Source organism: Ruditapes philippinarum, unplaced genomic scaffold (genome assembly GCF_026571515.1).
Source record: "Ruditapes philippinarum isolate M1 unplaced genomic scaffold, ASM2657151v2 ctg1481_1_1_1_1, whole genome shotgun sequence".
In the NCBI taxonomy this organism is placed as follows: Eukaryota; Metazoa; Mollusca; class Bivalvia; order Venerida; family Veneridae; genus Ruditapes; species Ruditapes philippinarum.
Window position 1 is genome coordinate 178568 of NW_026860578.1, and position 22855 is coordinate 201422.

Consider the following 22855-nt stretch of genomic DNA (forward strand, 5'->3'; position numbering starts at 1 on the left):
TTTGGCAGGAAACTGTAAATGAATTTTGTAAGATTTGTCTCTTCAGTATGGAATGACCTCCACCCTAAGTCTTGTAATTATTGCATGCAAGAACCTATAATTGACAGGTTAGTCTCCAGTGTAATTATTAAATGTCAAGTTAGTTAATTGGAAAATGTAGTATTTATTTGTTAAAGAATTAGAATGTCTTTAATTATTCAAGAGGTTTTATGTTATTTATGTTGACATTTGTATTTCAAATTGATTAAAAGCGCAGAGATCAATGGATAGTATGGTATAACAATGATTAGAAAGCAGGCAGACAAATAAAGATATCACTTTCCAATTCAATATTTATACAAAAATGTGTATGAATATTTATAAGGAAAAGTAGACCTTAAAATTTCTCTGGATGCAAGGTTTATTTTAGATCTTATGTCGGACTGTTAAAGTATTTATATTTATAACAGGACGTAACATGTGTAAGTCTGTATTGAGATAGGCCACCTGGTAGATCTATTCCATTTAATAACCAGCTTAAAAAGCAGGCCACACAAGGTACAAAGTAGCATAATTATGTATCTTCAAAAATATGATGGACAGAAAATAGGAAAGTAACTACTGGGGAGGGGAATGATGGGAAATAAATTTGCTGGCCCTTCCTATGGAGGTAAAAAATATTCAGGAAAACTAGTTGCTGATCAACAATCGTAAAAGGAAGTTACTCCAAAAGACATCCTTTTCCTAAAATGGGACACTTAAGTTCAGTATAAAATGATGTAATGAAATCGGGTCTGTAAATCACATTAAAGCAGCATTGCGGCCAGATGAGCCAAAATGCAACTTGAGAAAAATGTTACAGCTTTCAATACAATCAAACTAAAATAAATTTGTATAAACTAAACTTTTCATGTAAATTAGCATGAATCCAGAGACGTGCTGCTTTAATTTTTAGTCTTAAAAGTCTGCATTTTTAATGAACTTGCAAAATGAAAAATTACTCTGAACTTTAGAAATTAAATTTAAGGGTTTCAAATTTTAGCTAGCATTGTTCATGGACTTGCTTGCAACACATGCAAAAATAAATGCATAACCATAAATGACAGCTAGTGTGAGTTTATATTACAAAAAATTACAATTTTGCCAGTCATCTGTACTGCTATTAATACACAAGTAATTTGATCAATACCAAATGTTGAATGATACAGATCCCTATCTTTATAACTATTTCTTCACTCCAAAATTACTGTATTTTCATCAGAAAACATATAGATATGTAATATAAGCCTTGATCTATTATCACTGTAAGGCTTCTCAGTGTTAGATTATTAGAATTCCACCAAAGAATGTATAGCCCTAGAAGAAGTTTCAGGCAAAAATCACTAGGGACTGAGTTAATTGAGAGATGATGCTCCATTCATATAAATCACTCTATATTCGACTATTCCATAATCACAGTGTTGCTATCTTATTGTATTTCTATTATCAACTCCTGCTACAGTCGTGTCTTACTTCTGGAGAAAAATAATGATTAAAAAATAGAAATTGCCCCAGGGGATTTTTTATTGTTTCATTTGCCTTGATACTGATTGTTTATATTTTTGGGGTTGCACTATGAAATAGACTTACCGTGGAATTAAAAATATTTGGGTTTTTCCCAGGTTATCCATCCTTAGGTACATTTAACAAACATTTACAGTTACAGCTTCAAAATAAGTGCAACAGGTTGACTAATCTATTGTGATGGGAAGTGCATCATGAAGATTTAATAGTAAAAGTTTGTTTGAACCTTTAGTGATGGATTAGCTGGGAAAGACCCGCTTTTGCCGAGTTCCGGATAACATCTATTGTATCAAACTGACAATATATAAGATTCCCACCAGCAAGGCAAAGCAATGGGCATTGGCAATAAAATTGAACATTGGCTTTGTATGGCTTAGGTTTGACTATCAGGAATATATTATTCCAAACATTGCTTTTTTCCAAATCACAGATGACTTTGAAAAGATTTGAAAAAAAATAGACAAAATACCCATTCTTATATTTTGAAGGAGATATCTCATTCATATGCCGTTGTTTCAAATTGCATTGGCCCTAAATCAACCATATCCATTGCATAAGCATAATAATATAGTTTGATACTTAAAGTAAGTAAAATCAGAACAAAAATCTTAAGAAATAAAATTTTTAATATACAATAAATTTATTGAATGTTGCTTCATAGAAATATTAAAGATAAGAGAATTTTATGAGAACTTACTGCAACATAGGTTGCAGTTGTTTTAAGCAGGTACAATTCCTTTGTCTTCTGTTCACAGCAGTCACCTCCCCTATTCAGCACAAAAGTGTATAATGGCAAAGGTTAGTTGAATCAAGACACTTTATTGAAGAATTTCATTCTGACCCCCTAAAAATAGTTGCTCAACACTATATCATTTGCCTTTTGTCAATATTTTTAAGTACTTTGATTTAGGGGAAGTTGTAGTTTTTCTTGTAACAGATGTCAAGTAAAACAGACACCAGTATTTGAAAGAGTCTAACTTCCTTAAATCAATGCACAAATTTTGACCACTTCCTCTTTAAAGGTATTCTTTTGATGAAACTAGTCACATGGTCACTTTGGCAGGTTAGACTGTATTTCAATGTCTCAACACTATACAGTCAGATGGAAGTATATGCATCAAAGTTTATTACATTCAGTATTCTAAAGTTGGAGGAAAGATTTAAGATGAACAGATCTATCAAATTAAATTGACATATTTGTTTAGGCAAATCCCATTTTCTGAGCTTATTTGTATATTAGCAATCCGTGGAAAATACTCTCTGGAAAATTAGGATATTTCTACTGTAACAGTAAAGCTGCCCCCAGCATTTGTCATGGCAAATGCTATATAGATGACAGGTCTGTGAGTAGTGGAAAAGCATTTTGTTCTCAGAATTATTTTACTGTACTTGAACTTGGTAAAAACACAATTTGTTATGAAGAAATAAATTTTTTTTTATCAAATCTGCATGAAAGTTCAGCTGTCCACTTTTATCAGGGCCTTGCCATGAAAAAAATTATAGATTGCAATAAAAACATAACAATGTCCCCAAGAACATGTCATAGGATAAGTTTTAGAATGTTTTGTGAATTTTAAAAAAAAATTGCCATGGCAAATGTAGAGAAAATCTTGCCATGACAAATACCAAAATGCCATGGCAAAACCTGTTTGCCATGGCAAATGTAAACTTAAAATGCATTTTTACAAAAAAATTAGTAAAGATAGAAAAACAAAATATATTAACTTTAAAACCTTTAGTAAATACAACAATTTAAGATTTTCATTTTTATAAAGCGCTTAAAAAACTTAAAGAGGTTGAATTTGCAAAAAAAACTGCAAAAAATATACCTCTAGACCCTCAGCGAATTTGGTTGTTTTAGTGTACACATCTGTGAGTGTGACCTCAGATAAAAAATAAAATAACCTGCAATTATGTTGATATTTTCCCAAACTATAATGAATGTTTTAATTATAAATTATATTCATTTAAAAGAAAACACAAGAAATTTTAAGAATAGTATTTATAATAATGATGAACGGATGGATGGTTTTCCCAGAAGAAAAGATGAGCAAATCTTAAGTGGGATAATGGATAAAGATAATGAAGCTGAAGTGTATCAAGGTTATCTATTAATATGACTGTGTTGATGCCTCATTTGTGTATTGAACACAGTTTTCCATGTTTCTTAAGCTTTAATAAGGCATCGAATTTCAGGATTACATTCCATGAAACAAATTTTTTAAAGATCAGAAATTGTTGTCTTAGTTTCATACAAAATTCTGTCATATATCTTTCATTTCCTGTTATATTGACCAATGGCTGAAGGCAATTACATCACAACAAGTATCCGGTTTCCAATAATGATTGTTATTAAAGAAGGCTGAGCGTATAAGGTGCATGATTAAATAAACAATACTGAAAGGACAGTGCCACCAGGTCAACCAGTCCAAGTTTAGCAATAGGATAACCTGTCAGTCAGTTTGCATGTAATGGAAAACACTGGAATGACCATTCCCATCCAATGTAGTTTTACATCTAAGAAGTCTTGACAGAAAACTTTTATATCTTGTTATCTTTGTTTCAAAGGCTAGAAACAATTTGCAGCAGTTACTTCCCCTAACAATTGGGGCAGCATTATAAGTGTGACATAGTGGAATTAGGAAGACCTTCATCTCACCTTGGTGAAATTAATTGTTTTCTTAAACTTTTTTCTTAACATAAACTTTGTTCCTGACATGTTAAAATTTTGCATTACTGGTATGGTATTGATTGTCCACGTCAATACTTTGTTCCATATTTATTGAATGCACAGGGGGTGGGGGGGGGGGGGATTTTTGGGTTTGAAAAACAAAAGGAGTGGGATTGTTTGACTTGTTACAATAAGGGAAGGGAAATTGTTTGGGTTACCAAAAGTAAATGGGAGTGCCATTGGCTGGGAATTCAACACATGATATATCCCTACTGAAAAATTGACTGTGGAATTTCAATTGGGATCCCAGTGGGACCCACTTGGAAAATTGGTTGGGATCCACTAGGATCCCACCCTTATTCCAGTGGGATCCAGACCAAATTTCCCAGTGGGATCCAACCCTCATCTCAGTGGGATCCCAGCACTATCCCAGTGGGATCTCAACCAAATTTCCCAGTGGCATCCAACACTGTCCCAGTGGGATCTGGACCAAATTTCCCAGTGGGATCCTAACCAAATTTCCCAGTGGGATCCCACCCTCAACACAGTGGGATTCCAACACTATCCCAGTGGGATACATGTCCAAGTAGAGCACAGATACACAGACTAAATTCTGTTTAAAGACTAAAGTGAAACACTGATTTGGGGATCAACATCTCTTTCTACCTATTTATGTAAGATTGTTGAGAAAGCTTTTGTCAGCTAACATTAATTTTCTCTTGATGATTGCATCCTGGGGTCCTGTCATATATATTATTTAACAGTTTAAGTGATCGTCGAAGCCCAGCCAAATTTCAAAGCTGACTGCTCGAATCTGGAAGAAAAAGATTGGCCACCTAGTTGATTTGGATGAAGAAGTTCCATGTGTCTTACTTTGCCTATCTATTCAAGTGAAAGCAATGTTTTTTGAATTTGTTTTCAAACAAATTATGCTGTATTTATATAAGTGTGACTTCAGGCTTCTGAATGTTCTCTAGAGGTATAACAATGTTCTTTCGGTCAACCGGAATGACATGTCCTTATGAAGTGGATCATTTTAAAAGCAAATTTGAATAGAAAATAACTCAGTATCCAATGTTGCCAAATCTGAAATAATATTAATTTTGTTACTTTACCAAAATCTGATGATTTCCTGTATCTAAAGAGAGATTTATTTACAATGCTCTTGCCAATAATTAAACATGTGTACTCTGTTGTAAAAAAGGTATAAGATTTTTAGATTATCTGTACATGTTTAGCTTACATGCAATAAGAAACCCCCAAGATAGATTTTTGATACTCTTGAATTTAATAAATTTAATGAATACTTGTTTCGAAATTGATCTTAAAGTATAATTATTGACGAGTACATATTGGCATGAAAGAATATCAAGATCCCCCTCATGCTTACATAACCCATATTGCATGTTTTACATCCATTATAATGCAAAGACAATGTTTAAACCAGAAATTAAAAGAAAATAATATTTGATATTGGTTACTGCAAGACATCAAATATCGGCCATATATTACTTTAATCTTACTAGTTCTTATCCTTGCCATATATCAGACAATGATAGCATTTTTTCAACTTGAATATTGTTAAGGCTATTTTTATGCCCCCACCATGTAATGGTCGGGGCATATAGTGTTACCCTGTTCCGTCATTCCGTCCTTCCGTCCTTCCATCCTTCCGTCCTTCCGTCCTTCCGTCATTCTGTCATTCCGTCATCATCAGTTTCCGTTCATTATCTTAAGAACGGTTTGACATATTCAACTCAAATTTGACATATGGATATGTCATGAGAAAATACAGGTCAAGTTCGAATTTGGTCATGGTTCGATGATTTTTGGCAGAGTTATGCCCCTTTTACTTTGAAAATAATATGAAATTTCAGTTTCCGTTCATTATCTTAAGAACAGTTGGACACATTCAATTCAAACTTGACATATGGATATGTCATGAGAAAATACAGGTCAAGTTCGAATTTGGTTATGGTTCGATAATTTTTGGCAGAGTTATGCCCCTTTTACTTTGAAAAAAATATGAAATTTTCAGTTTCCGTTCATTATCTCCCCAATGGTACAACACAATCAACTCAAACTTGACATATCGATATGTCATGAAAAAATACAGGTCAAGTTCGAATTTGGTCATGGTTCGATGATTTTTGGGAGAGTTATGCCCCTTTTACTTTGAAAATAATATGAAATTTTCAGTTTCCGTTCATTATCTCCCTCAAGGTACAACACATTCAACTCAAATTTGACATATGGATATGTTTTTGGAATGCCCAGGTCAAGTTCAAATTTGGTCATGGTTCAATGATTTTTGGTAGAGTAATGCCCCTTTCACTTTGAAAATAATATGAAATTTACAGTTTCTGTTCCTTATCTACCCAACAGTGTCACATATTGAACTTTAATTTGACATATGGATATGTCAAAGGAATGGGCAGGTCAAGTTGGAATTTGGTCATGGTTTGATGATTTTTTGGCAGAGTTATGTCTCTTTCACTTTGAAAATAATATAGATACATCTTAGGAATAAGCAGTTTAAGTTTGAATTTGGTTGTGGTTCAATGACTTTAGACAAACTTATCTTTCCTGAATGTTGGAAAAATTTTGAACTTTCAGTTTCACCACTCATTCTTTTAGCCATTATTTTGGCTACAAATATGCAATATGCTATTTCTAAAAGGTTAAGACTGAATAATTTCAGTGCTTTGAACATTGTATGGAAATGGTTTGCGTTAACATTGAAAAGTTTTAAGGGCTTTGAACTTAAAATGAAAAAAATAATTAATGCACCATCTGAAATTTTGGCTGCATGCGGGGGCATCCGTGGCATGATGACACATTTCTAGTTTTGTTTATTTGTAGATTAAATTTTGCACTTTAAATCTGATACTAAAAAATTGCTTAATTTTTATATTGGGCACGTCCTATTTTGAATTTCTAATCTGTCCATAAGGGTTTAAAAGGCCTGGGAACAAGTATAAAAGGCAGACAAGCAGAAAAATGGCCACTGCTGTTGAACTCTGTATGCTGTCTGCTAGCATAATCAGAGAGAGATAGAAAAATGAAATTTCAAAATTTAGAGAGACATACCTCATATTATTTGCTATAAATTGGCACATCACTTCTTTATCATGTAAGCAACATTCCTTGAAAGTTACAGATCTCTGTGATACTTAGAAGTACTACTTTAAAAAAATCTTTTTTTGAAAACAGTTAAAAATTCAAATTTCCCTGTATATTTGATTGACAGTTGTACAGAGGTTATGACCTTTCTCTCAGCCAACTACATCTCTCTAGGTATAAACATTCTCACAGTAGAGTTTGACAGATGGCGGGGAAATAAATACTAGGGCAATAAATACTACTATGCAAGCAATGAACTTGAATTTTTATTTATTGATTGTGTTATATTCCATCCCTACAATCATGAATTTATTTACTTGAAATGCCATCACTATAAGTTAATTGTTGATATATTGATTGTTCTGTAAAAGAAACATTCAAATTTATGTATCACCCAAATGTGCATCACTGTCTATTCCCACAAGTGGCCCATGTATGGTTCACCAACTGGATTCGGGAACCACTCCCTCACAATGTTTAAAACACATTTTGGTATAATATCACGCCTGTGCCACACATATTTTCTAAATCGCCTGTCCCCTTGTAGAGCAGCAGTTTTTGCTTTACTTTTCATAACCATAATTTAGTTCACCAGAATTCATAAAAAAATAAGTTTTGTTTCCCAAAAAAATAAAAGAGTCAAGTGGACAAACAGATAATGTAAGTTACATTTTTTTCTATATACAAGGCATTTCTAAACAATTAGTATTTACTGTTTGTATATACTGACTATCACCGATTTCATAAATTATACTCTTCATTGTAAAAATATGTAATTGCAATATACATCCTGACAGCACTGCTATTACCTTTTCATCAAATTGCAAAATCATTACCCCCCAATAAATACACAACTTCTTTATCTCTCCTGAATGCTGAACTCTCCTATACTATTGCAGACCACATGTTTATATTTACAAGCATGCTGACCTCAGGTCATGATAATAAAACCCCGCCTCTTGTACCTAATATGCTTAATGGCCATCCGTATGGATATCTGAGTTCACATTCCCCGGCCTTTAACAAGTTGAAAACTTATGGAGCCAACATGGTGGCAATCAAGTTACTCTGGAATTAAATTTTTTTTTTTCCCCAGTTAATCTGGGGTTACGAACAAATTTTTACAGTAGTCACTTTGAAAATAAGTGCAACAGGTTGATTAATCTATTGCAACCAGTACTGAACTCTGAAGCTATAACAGTACAAGTTTGTACTGGGGGATAAGCTTGAAAAAACCCATATTTTCCGAGGTTGCATTTTTCCTAGGTAATACAGGGGTACAAACAAACTTACAGTTACAGCTTTGACAATAAGCACAACAGGTTGACTAATCTATTGTGACTGGAAGTGCACTGTTTAACAATAAAAGTTTGATTAGCGTAGAAAAACTCACATTCTGGATAAGATCTATTTGGTCTTTTAATATCATAGGGACTATAGCTTTTTTAAGGATGAAATTTCAACAATTTTAGCACACAATCATTACTTTGTTTTTTTGTTAAAATCCATTACTTGTTCAGAGATTTTCCCATTTGAGAATTTATAGCATACTTTTGGTAATGATAAAAACTTCTTTCCTTCTTGTTCCTTGGGGGATAATGCATAAATTTTTTAAGATTACTATATTATGTTAAATTTCTTATGTCCTTCAAAAAACTGAAATTTACATTACTTGTTCTTCGTAAAAGATTTGATGTTTAAGAATCCGTTCCAATTTTTTGGTTGAAATTTAAGAATAAATGTTTAAATAAGATGCTGATTTCCAAACAGGTGTTTTATTTACCTACATATTCTGCAGACAGGTGTTCATTTATCTAAATTACATACAGATGAAATTTTATTGGCCGATTAGCATAGGTAAAGCAAAGCTCAAAGCACAACATTTATCATGTTGTAAAATAAGGTGAATTCATCTACTTCAAGTGCTTCTAAGTTTAATGTGAGTGCCTTTGCACCTTTTATGGACCACCAAGCTAAAGATATTGAAAACATTAGAACAACACTTTGATCTTATCAACCTTCTGATTTTTCAACATCAAACATAGCTTGCTTTTATATTTGAATGAAGATTGGAAAAAAGTCATTGCAAAATGCCTTTTCAGTATTATGCAGTTAAAAGTTTTCTTGGTGATAATTTGCAGGACCATTGTAAGTTGGATGTACAGAAAGTAACAAAAAACTCTGTTGGCTTTAAAAGCTGTGAATGAGAACTTGAATCTTTACTTGTTTGGTGAGTTTTGACTGGAGACAATACTCAAAGAAAGATTTTGCTTTAATACTGTTATAAAAGGACCTGAGTTATTATGGTCCCTGCTTTTGAATTTAAATGATTTGTTTACCAATATAGAAGCTGGCCAATCTGCTTATCGGCACAGTTTGATCCACAGCTATATAGTGTGTCAAAGATAATTTTTGCATTTGGACATCAAACCTTGAATAACAATGGAGAGTTTTTATGTTTTTGCTAAGGCTATTATACTGATTCATACATTACGTGATCGTATTGCAGGGCCCTCGATCAACCAAATCTGCGGCCGATGTCCAAGATAATCGGCCGCAGTCCCCCACCAAAATAGTATGTTTTTTTCCCCCTTACAGATGTAAAAATTCCCCCTCAAAACATTTGAAGTGTTTAAGAAAAACAAATGAGAACTCGTGTTTTTTTTAAAAGAAAATCCATCTATTTGACGGCTATTTTATAAGCGGAATATTGTATACAGTACATGTCCGCACGTTTCCGTTTGTTTTTTCCCCAAAAATCTACCGTCACATATTGGCCTTTAATCCTGTAAAAATGCTAAAATTTCAACAGAAATATGCAGAAAAATCACAATTTTTCATCAACAATTTGATTTTAAATTGTTTATTCATGAAATCATTTTTTTTGTCTTCAAAATGTTACACAAACCACGGTAAATTTTGCCGTAAATTACAAACTTGTAAGTTTTGTTTTCATGATACTTGATGAAATAACTGATGGAAAACAATCTTATAATAAACAATAAATCTAATTTTATATAATTGACATCAGCAACAACTAGAATTGTGGATGTGTAAACAGAAAACAGACAAATTTTCATTTGTCACATATTTTCGCGATGCCGATTTTTATGATAGTTTTACAAAGTCAAGAAAAGGAAGCTTTGTTTTATTAAAAGGTGTGTTATAACACTAGAAATGACATTATTATACCCCCACAAACGAAGTTTAGGGGGGGTATATAGGAGTCAGCTTGTCGGTCGGTCGGTCCGTCGGTCGGTCCACATCATGGTTTCCAGACGATAACTAGAGTTTGGAGTGAGGTATTGTAATCAAACTTGGTATATAGCAGCCTTATGTGGAAACCCCGGTTGGTATTGCATCTGGACCCCCTGGGGCCAAGGTCAAGGTCACTGTTACTAAAAATAGAAAAATGGTTTCCGGACAATAACTAAAGTTAGGAATGAGATATTGTAATCAAATTTGGTATATAGCAAGCTTATATGAAGACCCCTGTTGGTATTGCATCTGGACCCCCTGGGGCCAAGGTCAAGGTCACCGTTACTAAAAATAGAAAAATGGTTTCCGGACTATAACTAAAGTTAGGAATGAGATATTGTAATCAAACTTGGTATATAGCAAGCTTATATGAAGACCCCGGTTGGTATTGCATCTGGACCCCCTAGGGCCAAGGTCAAGGTCACCGTTACTAAAAATAGAAAAATGGTTTCCGGACAATAACTAAAGTTAGGAATCATATATTGTAATCAAACTTGGTGTTTAGAAAGCTTACATGAAGACCGCACTTGGTATTGCATTTGGACTCCCTGGGTTCAAGGTCACAGTTACTAAAAGTAGAAAAATGGTTTCCAGACAATTACTAGGGTTAGGAATGAGATATTGTTATCAAACTTGGTGTTTAGCAAGCTTATATCAAGATCAAGATAGTTGGGATTTGCAATAAATTGAAATAATTCTTTGTACACAGTGCTGATGGTACTTTATTTACTGTAGGTTTATTTCAAATTTTTCTTCAGACAACTAAGTCTTATTGTTCAAGAGTCAAAGTTGCTGGTGGGGGTATTAATCACCTTCAGTGATAGGTCTAGTTTTTAGAATTTACTTTAGGTCCATGTATTGTTCATATTAGTGGAAATGGAGATATTTGTCTGAATGTGTTTCTCAATGCTTATTTTAGGGGGGGGGGGGGGGGGGGAATGGGTGAATCATAAAGAAAGCTAAGCAGCATAAAGGTCTGATGGTGTAAGGTGTTAAAAACTTTTCTTCAAATCTTATCAATCACTTCTGAACAGTTTAATTAGTGTTACCTATTTGGGATTTTTTTTAAAAATAATATGCATGTAAATAAAAAACAGCTAATATTTAAGTAAGTTAATTTGATATTTGATCATAAAAGAAAAGAGGAAAATTCCCCACATACACTAAAATTCCCCCTGCTGAGGGTAGCGACCCGCTTCCCCCAAATTGGATTGAGGGCCCTGGTATTGTTTTATTTTTATGCCCCCCTTCGAAGAAGAGGGGGTATATTGTTTTGCTAATGTCGGTCTGTCGTTCTGTCGGTCTGTCCGTCGGTAGACCACGTGGTTTCCGCTGATTATCTTGAAAAGTATTAATCACAAAGTCTTCATATTTCACATGTTGATTGGTCATAACTAGTAGATGACCCCTATTGATTTTGGGGTCACTAGGTCAAAGGTCAAGGTCACAGGGGCCTAAAATGTCAAAATGGTTTCCGCTGTTTATCTTGAAAAGTATGTATCACAAAGTCTTCATATTTCACACAGTGATTGGTCATAACTAGTAGATGACCCCTATTGATTTTGGGGTTACTAGGTCAAAGGTCTAGGTCACAGGGGCCTTAAATGTCAAAATGGTTTCCGCTGTTTATCTTGAAAGTATGTATCACAAAGTCTTCATATTTCACACAGTGATTGGTCATAACTAGTAGATGACCCCTATTGATTTTGGGGTCGTTAGGTCAAAGGTCTAGGTCACAGGGACTTTAAATGTCAAAAGGGTTTCCGCTGATTATCTTGAAAAGTATGTATCACAAAGTCTTCATATTTCACACAGTGATTGGTCATAACTAGTAGATGACCCCTATTGATTTTGGGGTCGTTAGGTCAAAGGTCTAGGTCACAGGGACCTTAAATGTCAAAATGGTTTCCGCTGATTATCTTGAAAAGTATGTATCACAAAGTCTTCATATTTCACACAGTGATTGGTCATAACTAGTAGATGACCCCTATTGATTTTGGGGTTACTAGGTCAAAGGTCTAGGTCACAGGGGCCTTAAATGTCAAAATGGTTTCCGCTGTTTATCTTGAAAGTATGTATCACAAAGTCTTCATATTTCACACAGTGATTGGTCATAACTAGTAGATGACCCCTATTGATTTTGGGGTCGTTAGGTCAAAGGTCTAGGTCACAGGGACTTTAAATGTCAAAAGGGTTTCCGCTGATTATCTTGAAAAGTATGTATCACAAAGTCTTCATATTTCACACAGTGATTGGTCATAACTAGTAGATGACCCCTATTGATTTTGGGGTCGTTAGGTCAAAGGTCTAGGTCACAGGGACCTTAAATGTCAAAATGGTTTCCGCTGATTATCTTGAAAAGTATGTATCACAAAGTCTTCATATTTCACACAGTGATTGGTCATAACTAGTAGATGACCCCTATTGATTTTGGGGTCACTAGGTCAAAGGTCAAGGTCACAGGGGCTTTAAATGTCAAAATGGTTTCCGCTGATTATCTTGAAAAGTATGTATCACAAAGTCTTCATATTTTACATAGTGATTGGTCATCACTAGTAGATGACCCCTATTGATTTTTGGGTCAAAGGTCAAGGTCACAGGGGCCTTAAATGTCAAAAGGGTTTCCGCTGATTATCTTGAAAAGTATTCATCACATAAAGTCTTCATATTTCACATAGTTATTGGTCATAAGTAGTAGATGACCTCTATTGATTTAGGGGTCATTAGGTCAAAGGTCAATGTCACATGGGCCTTAAATGTTAAAATGGGTTTCGTTGATTTTTCCATGATTGAACACTTCCATGTACCCTTTTTTGGCAATTTTTTGTAATAAAATTACCAATTATGTGAGTCAATGGCTAGAAAGGGGGGTATATGTGTCGTTCGACATTCTTGTTTATTTTTATGCTACCCGAAAAATTTCGGGTGAGCATATAGTCGTCAGTTCATCATTCCGTACGAACCCAGAGGTACTTGTGTGACTTGGAGTACAATGGGTAACAGTAATTTCTCTTTGATCCTATTCATTCTGTTTTTACTTGTGTGTCTTATTTTAAGCCTTGTGTGACTAAAAATGGCCAAAAAAGATCAAAGGAAAAGTCACATAAGTACCTTATTTAAGTATTTTGTGAGTACATCCGTCAGTCCGTCTGTACGTACGTCCCGAATTCGTGTCCGGCCCATAACTTTGTTATTTGAAGTTGGATTTTAAAACTATTTCTCAGAAATGATCACCATATTGAGATGACGTGTCGCGCGTAACATTTGGGTCACTACCTTGAAGGTCAAGGTCACAGCATAACCTTGTGGCAAAATCGTGTCCGGTCCATAACTTCATTTTTAAAACTATTTCACAGAAATGATCAGCATATTGAGACGATGTGTCCCGCACAACATTTGGGTTGCTACCTTGAAGGCCAAGGTCACAGCATGACCTTGCAGCAAAATCATGTCCGGCCCATAACTTTGTTATAATATTTGAAGTCGTATTTTAAATCTATTTTAAAGACATGATCACCATATTGAGATGACGTGTCACGCGCAACATTTGGGTCGCTACTTTGAAGGTCAAGGTCACAACATGACCTTGCAGCAAAATCGTGTCCAGCCTTTATCTTTGTTATTTGAAGTTGGATTTTAAAACTATTTCACAGAAATGATCACTATATTAAGACGACATGTGGCGAGCAACATTTGGGTGTGAATTAAAAGGTGTGAAAGTCGTTTAAATCAGACAAAACATTGCATTGGGACCAAACATTTAGGGTCGCTTGTCACATATGACAGGGAGTCGTTTAATTCAGACCATTTGTATAGGAAAATACGTTGGGAGTACTGAAACAAGGTCGGATAAGACAGGGAGTCGTTGAAATCAGGGGGCCGCTAAGGCAGTCTCGACTGTACACAGAAATGATCACCATATTGAGACAACGTGTCACACGCAAATTGGGTCGCTACCTTGAAGGTCAAGGTCACAGCATGACCTTGCAGCAAAATCTTGTCTGGCCCATAACTTTGTTACTTGAAGTCGGATATAACAACTATTTCACAGAGATGATCACCATATTGAATCGACGTGTCACATGCAACATTTGTGGTGCTTCCTTGAAGGTCAAGGTCACAGCATGACCTTGCAGCAAAATTGTGTCTGGCCCATAAATTCGTTATTTGAAGTAGGATTTTACAACTTTTTCACAGAAATGATCACCATATTGAGACAATGTGTCATGCACAGCATTTGGGTTGTTTTTACACTTTGAACTTTGTCAGTGACATAACTCTGACACTACAAGAGATATACCTTCCTGTAAGCAAAACCTAGGGGAGCATCACCCGCTTCAACCGGCTCTTGTTGCATTTGGACAGTTGCAATGGACAGTTTTCATGCTTTATGAAGCACCACTTATACAAAAATTTAGCACAGTATAAGGATTAAAAGAAAAAATGATAAATTATGGCTAATGTGTCATATGGGAAAATCTGTTACATCAGTAATGGACACAGAAACAGATACTATTAATGGGGATATAGGAGAAACCAGGACAGTGTCTTTATTACACAGTATATGACATCAAATACTTGCAGATATTTGATCTAGTCTTGCAGACTGACCCGTTAGTGTAATTAGAGAATAGTAATTGGCTTTTTAGACATGTAATGACACTTGATATATTGTAACACAGTGTTGTCTGTAGCTGATAGGGTTGCATGATATTGAACAATACATCAAACAATTTACTGATTGCCTGCCAATGGTTTTGATGTAATGTAGGAACCCTGTAGGTATTGCTGTATACATATATTATACAAACACTTAAATTAGGTTCTTGCATACTCTGCATTTGGGAGATCAGTCTACTGAAAAACAATGAAACAATGGATTTTTATTTTACTAAAGAGAAATAAATTAACAAGAACACATCATAGGTCTTTGAGGTGAAGAGTTTCTCGATGAAATTATGTTAAAAGTAAGGACAGAAATTGATGCACATAAAAGCATGTAGGAGTTTTTTTATGGGTGTCTGCTTTTCTGACATTTATGTTGACTGGGAAATCACGCAAGGCGTATGCTTTAACATTAGATCAGAATTCCTGATAACTTCTTTATGAGCTCTTTCAGTTATATAAGGCAGGGTTAAGAACTTATTTTAGTAGAACTAAAGCATTGCATAAGCATTTTAAGGACAGGGAACAATAGCAAAATACTAAGCAGCCTAGGGCTCAAATTAAATCCTAGCAAACTCACAAAATGCAAGAAAAAAATGCAAGTTGCTTTTCCTTTAATTAAACTAACTGGTCTAGTGAAGTAAACAGGAATTCAAAAAATAATAATGTCCTAAGCAATTGTATTTTACCTTTTCAAAAAGCAATTTGGTATTGCCAATTTGTTGGGCTGTAGCCATTTGAAGCCAATCAGAGTAGGGCTTTTACAGGACTGGTGCACAAATCGTTAAACCATCAGTATTAATTTCATGGGTCTTTTGAGATATGTGCTTTGTCGATAAAACTTTCTTTTGGCCAATTTCACTATTGTAGGTAGGACATAGGCCAATAGAAAAAATGCATTTTGTCAATTGTTTTAGGTCATTTACTTGCATTATGCATACATTTGTCCTTTCAGTGTAAACCAAAAATTTCAAAAGTTCATTTTGGTTTTGTGAGTGGAAATTTCTCTTACTTTTGCAGATATGTAAATGCAGTACATGATAGTCCTGGTACTAGCTTTATAATCTTAGTCAGATTACATAAATGGCCAAACTTTAATATTCTAAAAAATAAGACTGCGTGATGACCATGGCAGATATTGAAGGGTAAAGAATGTTTTATGGAAGGGTAAGGCACGCTTTATTGATAATAAAAGGCATCAGAAATTGTGTAGTTGAGGAAATTTGTATTTTACTTTGGCCGTTATGTAATCTTTAATCATAATGCTATCTTTCTAGTGAAGAACTTAATATAATTTCCAGTCGGTATGATATTTATCATAAAATTCAATACTTCATGAGCTGTTTTTGGCATGCAAGAAAACAGATTTGTTTTTACCATAGAATAACACACATGCTATATTCTAATGATTAAATTATACAAGACAAGTATACAAATCAGTCCAATATTTAAGCCGGGCTCCAAATGGATTTCAGACAGAATTGTGAAGCAAAATTTCAGTTTTGTGTAAATATATTAAATGGATATCAAGGAAGCATTGTAACTCCTATGAATGAATACAGGTTGCCTCTACATTGTTAAAAGTGCAGAAAGAATAGATTGTAATCTGGTTGCTGCCCATTTATTGCTGCCCACTAAATACCATGGTTTATACAGAATTTATTTAAGTTTGTGTAGGAAGCTATAAGCTTATAGACACACTTTTGAATCCGTTCCTGGAATTAACCAGTACTGAGCAATGTGTGTAAAGTTTCTTGCTCAAGAAAACAACAACTTGCCCTTGACAGGGTTTGAACCCATGCGTCTAGCCATCACTAGATCACTAGTCCGACGCTTTAACACTCGGCCATGTTGCCACTTAAATATCTTAAATGGACTTTCTTTCAATCCAGATAAGATTTTAGTAACCTTGGGTCAAAACTTAATCACAATGTCAAATACATAAAAAAAAACAATGCAAACCTTCTAGAAGTCTCTGTTTTATTTGGATTTTATCAATTTTTGTTAGAATGATTTTTTTTTTGAATTTATAAACTTGATAAGTTAGACTCAGGTGAGAGAATAAAAGTCATCATGGCCCTCTTATTATAATTACCATATTAGTTTTTTAATGCCATCTTATAAAGATTTCTATTCTTTTTGTTGATAATTGTAAAATATCATACAAAAGTTTTTCTACCATAAATTTCAATTGCAGGTGTAAGCATAGCCTTGTTTATTCTGAGAAGTCTGTTACTGTATTAAATGTAGGCATCAAATATGAACCTTTTCACAACTCCTTGACACCAAGTAACTACTTCCATTGCCCAATTTTAATCATTAAAGAATTGCACTGGTTGCTGTAAGCTACATCAGCCACTTCCCTCGTTCAATTCTGGTTTGTTCTTCTATGTTAGGCATTCTCAGTATTTTGCAAGAAATTTATTCTCTTATTTTACATGTTGGTTTTTATCACATTTACTGTTACTTCCGAGCATACTGTATTTTATTGCATTGATTTTGTAGGAAGATTTAAATTCTACATGTTCTGTAGTTATAACATAGCATCTATTTTATAGAGAAAATTCTACTTGTTTTTCTGTATCTAAATTACTTTAAAATATCAGCAATTTTCTTTTATTACTTGTATTTAGATTGGATTAAATTGGTTTAAATACTATAAGGAGATCCACTTTATGTAAAGTAATAAAATTCAGCACTACTTTTGCACAATTTCTACATTAATTATTTCACATTCCTTTGTAATGGCATATATAGTGATATTAAGGGCCACCAGAGCTAAATTTAGATCTTTCTTCAAGTGACTTTTTTTCATTTGTTAACAGATGGATGGTAACAAAACTTAGTATAAAGACCCTACTTAACAATATTCATTGAAATTTGCTTTTGGCTCTTGGGGACCATGAGCCCATTTTATGCTCAACTTTTCAGAATGGGGCAAGCTTTTGAGCTCTCATCGTTGTTCGGGCATCACACTTTGGTTAAGTTTTTGCATGCAAAACTACCGAAGGGAATGGGTTGAAACTTCACACACTTGTTTGAAAGCATAGTTGGAGGTCAGTGTCCAAGGTCCATTACTCTATTATGGATTTTGACAGAATTATATTCCTTTTTGAAAATTTACATTATCAGAGACTTGTTGAGCATAGTGTCCTACCAACAGATCTTGTATAAATCTACATTTTTTCCTGGTGACTGGTGGGCGGTTAGTGGTTAGTCCGTCAATTGTTTATATCCAGCATCTTATGTTGAAATTGGCCATTGTGATATACTGCTGGGGGCAAGTTGAAATTAACTCACATTGTTCTAAGGTAATTTAATCTTGTACAACTGGCAGTTAAACAACTTTCTGACATGCGGAATTGCTCTCTTTCTCTCTCTCCTGACATGGCATTTAATTTGTATTCATTTACCTGTCCAGGGGGCAAATTAACTGTCAATGCTGATTCTGGAGATTGATAGAAATTTTTTTTCTGTATATCTTCTACAGATCGTCACAGAAGTTTCAAGCTCAAGTTACCGTCTCTACGGAAAGAACTGAAGTATAAAACGAAAAATGTTGACCAATCACCGGATCCAGAGAACCCGCCCATTCCGGAAGAAGCGGTTCCCCTCAACCAGATCTGCGGCTCAAATGATACAATCCCTCAGTCTAACTCTATTCATGCATCAACGAACATGATAACTCACATGGATCAGTCAGAGACTCGAACCTGTGATATTTCCGTTCAGAATGAGAACAGTTTGCTGGCACCAAATGTGCCGTCATCATTACGACGGGCATCTTCGTTAGAGGGCTTTGACATGCCAAAATCTCAAGATCGATATGATAAGCTTGGGGAATCAGGTCAGTATCGAATGAAAAATTATGACTTTATATTTTTTTGTTTGTTCTGTTGTTAGCAAGTATAGACCCAGATATAGACATATTTTTGGTTTAAACAAATATTCTTTGTGCTTTGATTTGAATAGTTTCAAGAAGTGTTTTGCTTCCCTTTTTACAGTCAACTTTTTCTTTCAGTTTGTATAAATAGATAAATTAGATTTGCTTAAAGAGTCACAGATCTTTATAACCCCTTATATAGGTAACAAAATTAAATCTTTCTCTAAAAACATTTTTTTACGCAAATTAATAAATTTCTCACTTTTCTGTAAAATAAGGTGAATTTACCATAATAATGATTTTCCAGATTCCATATAAAATGTGATCAAAATTAATGGATAATAAAAGAGGACCTTGCAGACTTGATCTTAAATTATCCTTAAGTTTCCATTTCACCTTTATATTTGCAGTAAGATCAAATTAAAAAGAAAATGATAAAAAAATAAGCCCACTGGAGACTTGTCAACCTTTACATGCTACTGACTTAATGAAATACCTTTCAAGACCATAATAGATGCAATCTGCTAATACTGCAATATCGTTAATTAGAACATTCCTGTGCAGTTCATTAGCGTTCTAATAATCGATACGAGAGTATATATATGTGACATGATGGTAATAACAGACTGGCTGGTGAAAAACTATTTATAAATAATGTATCTTATATCATACATAAGTAAATGTGCAGGATTTAATGGCAGATCAAAATAGAAAAAAAACAAAATTGGTTATAATCAAAAAGCAAATATCACCCTTTCATCATTATATACTAAGACAGAAAATCAAAGGGTAAATTCAGAAGTGTATTCAATGATTATGGTACTCCAGACACTGGCCTAACATTATATTCTACAGTTATATTTTGATCTAATTTAACCATTAAGAGTAGACAGAACATTATATAGGCCTTTAATTTAGTACTGGTTTAAGTGCATTATTACTAAACTACATCTTTTATGGTCATTTATTCTTGTAGCTTGGCTGAGTTGTATACGGCCAAATGCATATCCTGAGTTATTTTGTTTATTACTAAAATATATCTTTTATGTTAAAAGGTGGTCATTTATTCTAGCAGTTAATGGTTATTAATACATTGCTGAATGTGCATCTAGTGAAGTAATAAGTTATAATGAATCTTGGCAAGCTTTATCTGATAGGCATACAGAATGATGCTCTTGAAGTGTTATAGAAGAAATTTAAGGCTGTGATTTTTCAGATATTCACAGATATTAAAGTTGATACGTTTCTGACAGCTTTTGAAATTTGTGAATGAGATTTCAGTGAGTTCTAAGGTGTTGGATTTTCAGAGACTGTCATGAGGTTTCAGAGACTTTCAAGGTCATGAGAAGTTCATGGTCATGACGTCTTAGAAATTGTCAAGGTCATGAGAATTTCAAGGTCATTAGGTTTAAGAGATTTTGAAGGTCATGAGAATTTCAAGGTCATGAGGTTTTAAGGATTTTCAAGGTTATGAGAGTTTCAAGGTTTAGACTAGAGTTTTAAGAGATTTTCAAGGTCATGAGAATTTCAAGGTCATAAGGTTTTAGGGATTTTCAAGGTCATGAAAGTTTCAAGATTTAGACTAGAGTTTCAAGAGTTTTAAGAGAGTTTTAAGCCTTTATTGACTGATGTCTTTCATATTTGGTAGGTGGATAACTCATGTGGGTTATCCACTAACTTTTGTGTGAAGTTGGGGATCATTCGGGTCAAGGTCGCTGCATGGTGCTGGGATAGAATTTTATACGTTTGCTCTTATAGGATTTATGGACTAATATCAATGTAATGCTGGAAGTATTGTAATGACGTTCAAAGCCAAAGTTATCATGATTTACTCCCTCTTGATTATACTAAAAAGTTTAATTATTTTCATGGCTTCTCCTCAATATTTTATCTCTTTATTAGATTTTGAAGTTTCCTCATTTTCATGACTTCTTCTTTATCTATATCTCTATAAAGACACAGCCTGACTTTGGCTTCATAAAATGATTCTACAAATTGATAGTTGTTAAATAAAAAGGCTCTTAAACTTAATCTATCTGCAAATACATTGCATAGATACTACTGATATATCAACAAATTCCTATGGTAGACACTGCTATTCATTCTGTAATTCCGAGTCTTGCCCCTGTTTTAATTAAAACATATACCATACATGTATATGAAATTGACGTCAGACACCATTGTACGTGTTCAAGAGCCTTTACCATTCACATTTTCTTCGCATATTGCATTGCTCATTGTCAAATATTTAAACAAAAATACATTAATTGTGAAAATCAAAATCAGATATTATATGCGTAAATATTTCCATCAACACAAAAGCTGGGTGGAGGTTGGTGCGCCTAAAGGCTTGATACACATCACAGTCCTTGACAGGTCTCCTAAAAGAGTGAACAATACAGAGTCCATTAGTCAATTAAAATGTTTATACAGATCATGATTCCTTGCCTGTCACCATGCCAGATTCATTGTTAACTTATACAATAAACTCTTTAAGATATTTGATTTTATGTGAGAGATTGTAAAAAATACACAGTTCATATTATCCAAAATGGTGTTGAATGGAATTATGGGGATTGAGTAAAAATATATGATTCTCATATTGGCCCTCTCTTATTACTGTTATGAATTAGCTGTTAATAAAAAAGTTTGTTTTATTCAACTTTAATAATTATGCCCTTTTGAAAAACTTCTTATCACCCACATCTCCACCTAAAGCTTTTGTGACGGCGTATTTTGTGGCTTGTCACCCTTGTTTACAGAATTTTAAACATTTTAAAGATTCTTTGTCTTAACAAAGATGTCATTAAGTTATACTCGCGTAAATGAGTTATAATAAAGCAATGATAACTAGGTGATAACATGATATATTCTTCAGATGTTTAGTGTATTTTGCATTTGTTTAGTGCAATTTCTAATGAAGTCAGTTTTTGCTTTGGATTTGTTACCTTGAGGAACAATTATGTCCCTTTACTAGTGTGTGCTTCTTGTTTCAGCTCAAAGTGACATTACGTCAGGGGAACTAAATTTATCTAACAAGCTTTCATGAGGTTTGCGTTCAATGCCATTTTGTGTCTGAAAAAATACAGTTTAGGTGCTGACCAAACAAATTATTTAAAAATCAAACGTAGGAAAAGTATTATTCATAATTCATATAATTTTTATAGAAATTCAATTTCCCGGTGAAACTATGAATGTTTTAATTTCTAAAACCAACTTTTTATCCTTTTCAAAAATGAGTTAAGGGATATTTCTGCATATTTTGACAAGATATTTGTAACATATATTATGAAGACATTTAAGTTCCTTTAGCTTAAGATTGAAAACATTTTTTACTTTAAGTTTGAAATTTTCATAAAGATTTTGATGCAAAATCTGAGTGGTGCAGTAATAAAGCCAACTAAAAAGAAAAAAGAAAAATTACAAAATACATCCCAGAATCTCTGGTACATTTTTATATTAGTCTGATTGGCTGCCTGATACATTTTTCATCTCATTTAGGTAATAAATTCTATATACCATGACATAATTCCCTAGTGTAGATGGTTAGTTATTTTGGTTGTCTGTGGCATAATTGGTTATAAATCATTGATTTAAGTAAATGTTTACAGATTTAACAAGATGTTGGTAGTATGATGTAAGAGGGGGGTCGAGATTCTCTCAGAGTCATTGATCTAGTTGCTGCAAGTTTATTTATATATAGAGTCTCGTAG

The 22855-nt window shown here is 33.8% G+C and overlaps 1 protein-coding gene across 2 annotated transcripts in view; it reads left to right on the forward strand.

Moving 5' to 3' along the window:
- The window catches only part of LOC132760667 (potassium voltage-gated channel subfamily H member 2-like), a 122714-nt gene that overhangs the window by 75712 nt on the left and 24147 nt on the right, over positions 1–22855 (forward strand). For both annotated transcript variants that reach the window (XM_060752697.1, XM_060752698.1), the window contains exon 4: positions 18750–19106. In XM_060752697.1, the coding sequence (XP_060608680.1) occupies positions 18750–19106 (357 nt within the window). The remainder of the gene's footprint in view (positions 1–18749; positions 19107–22855) is intronic.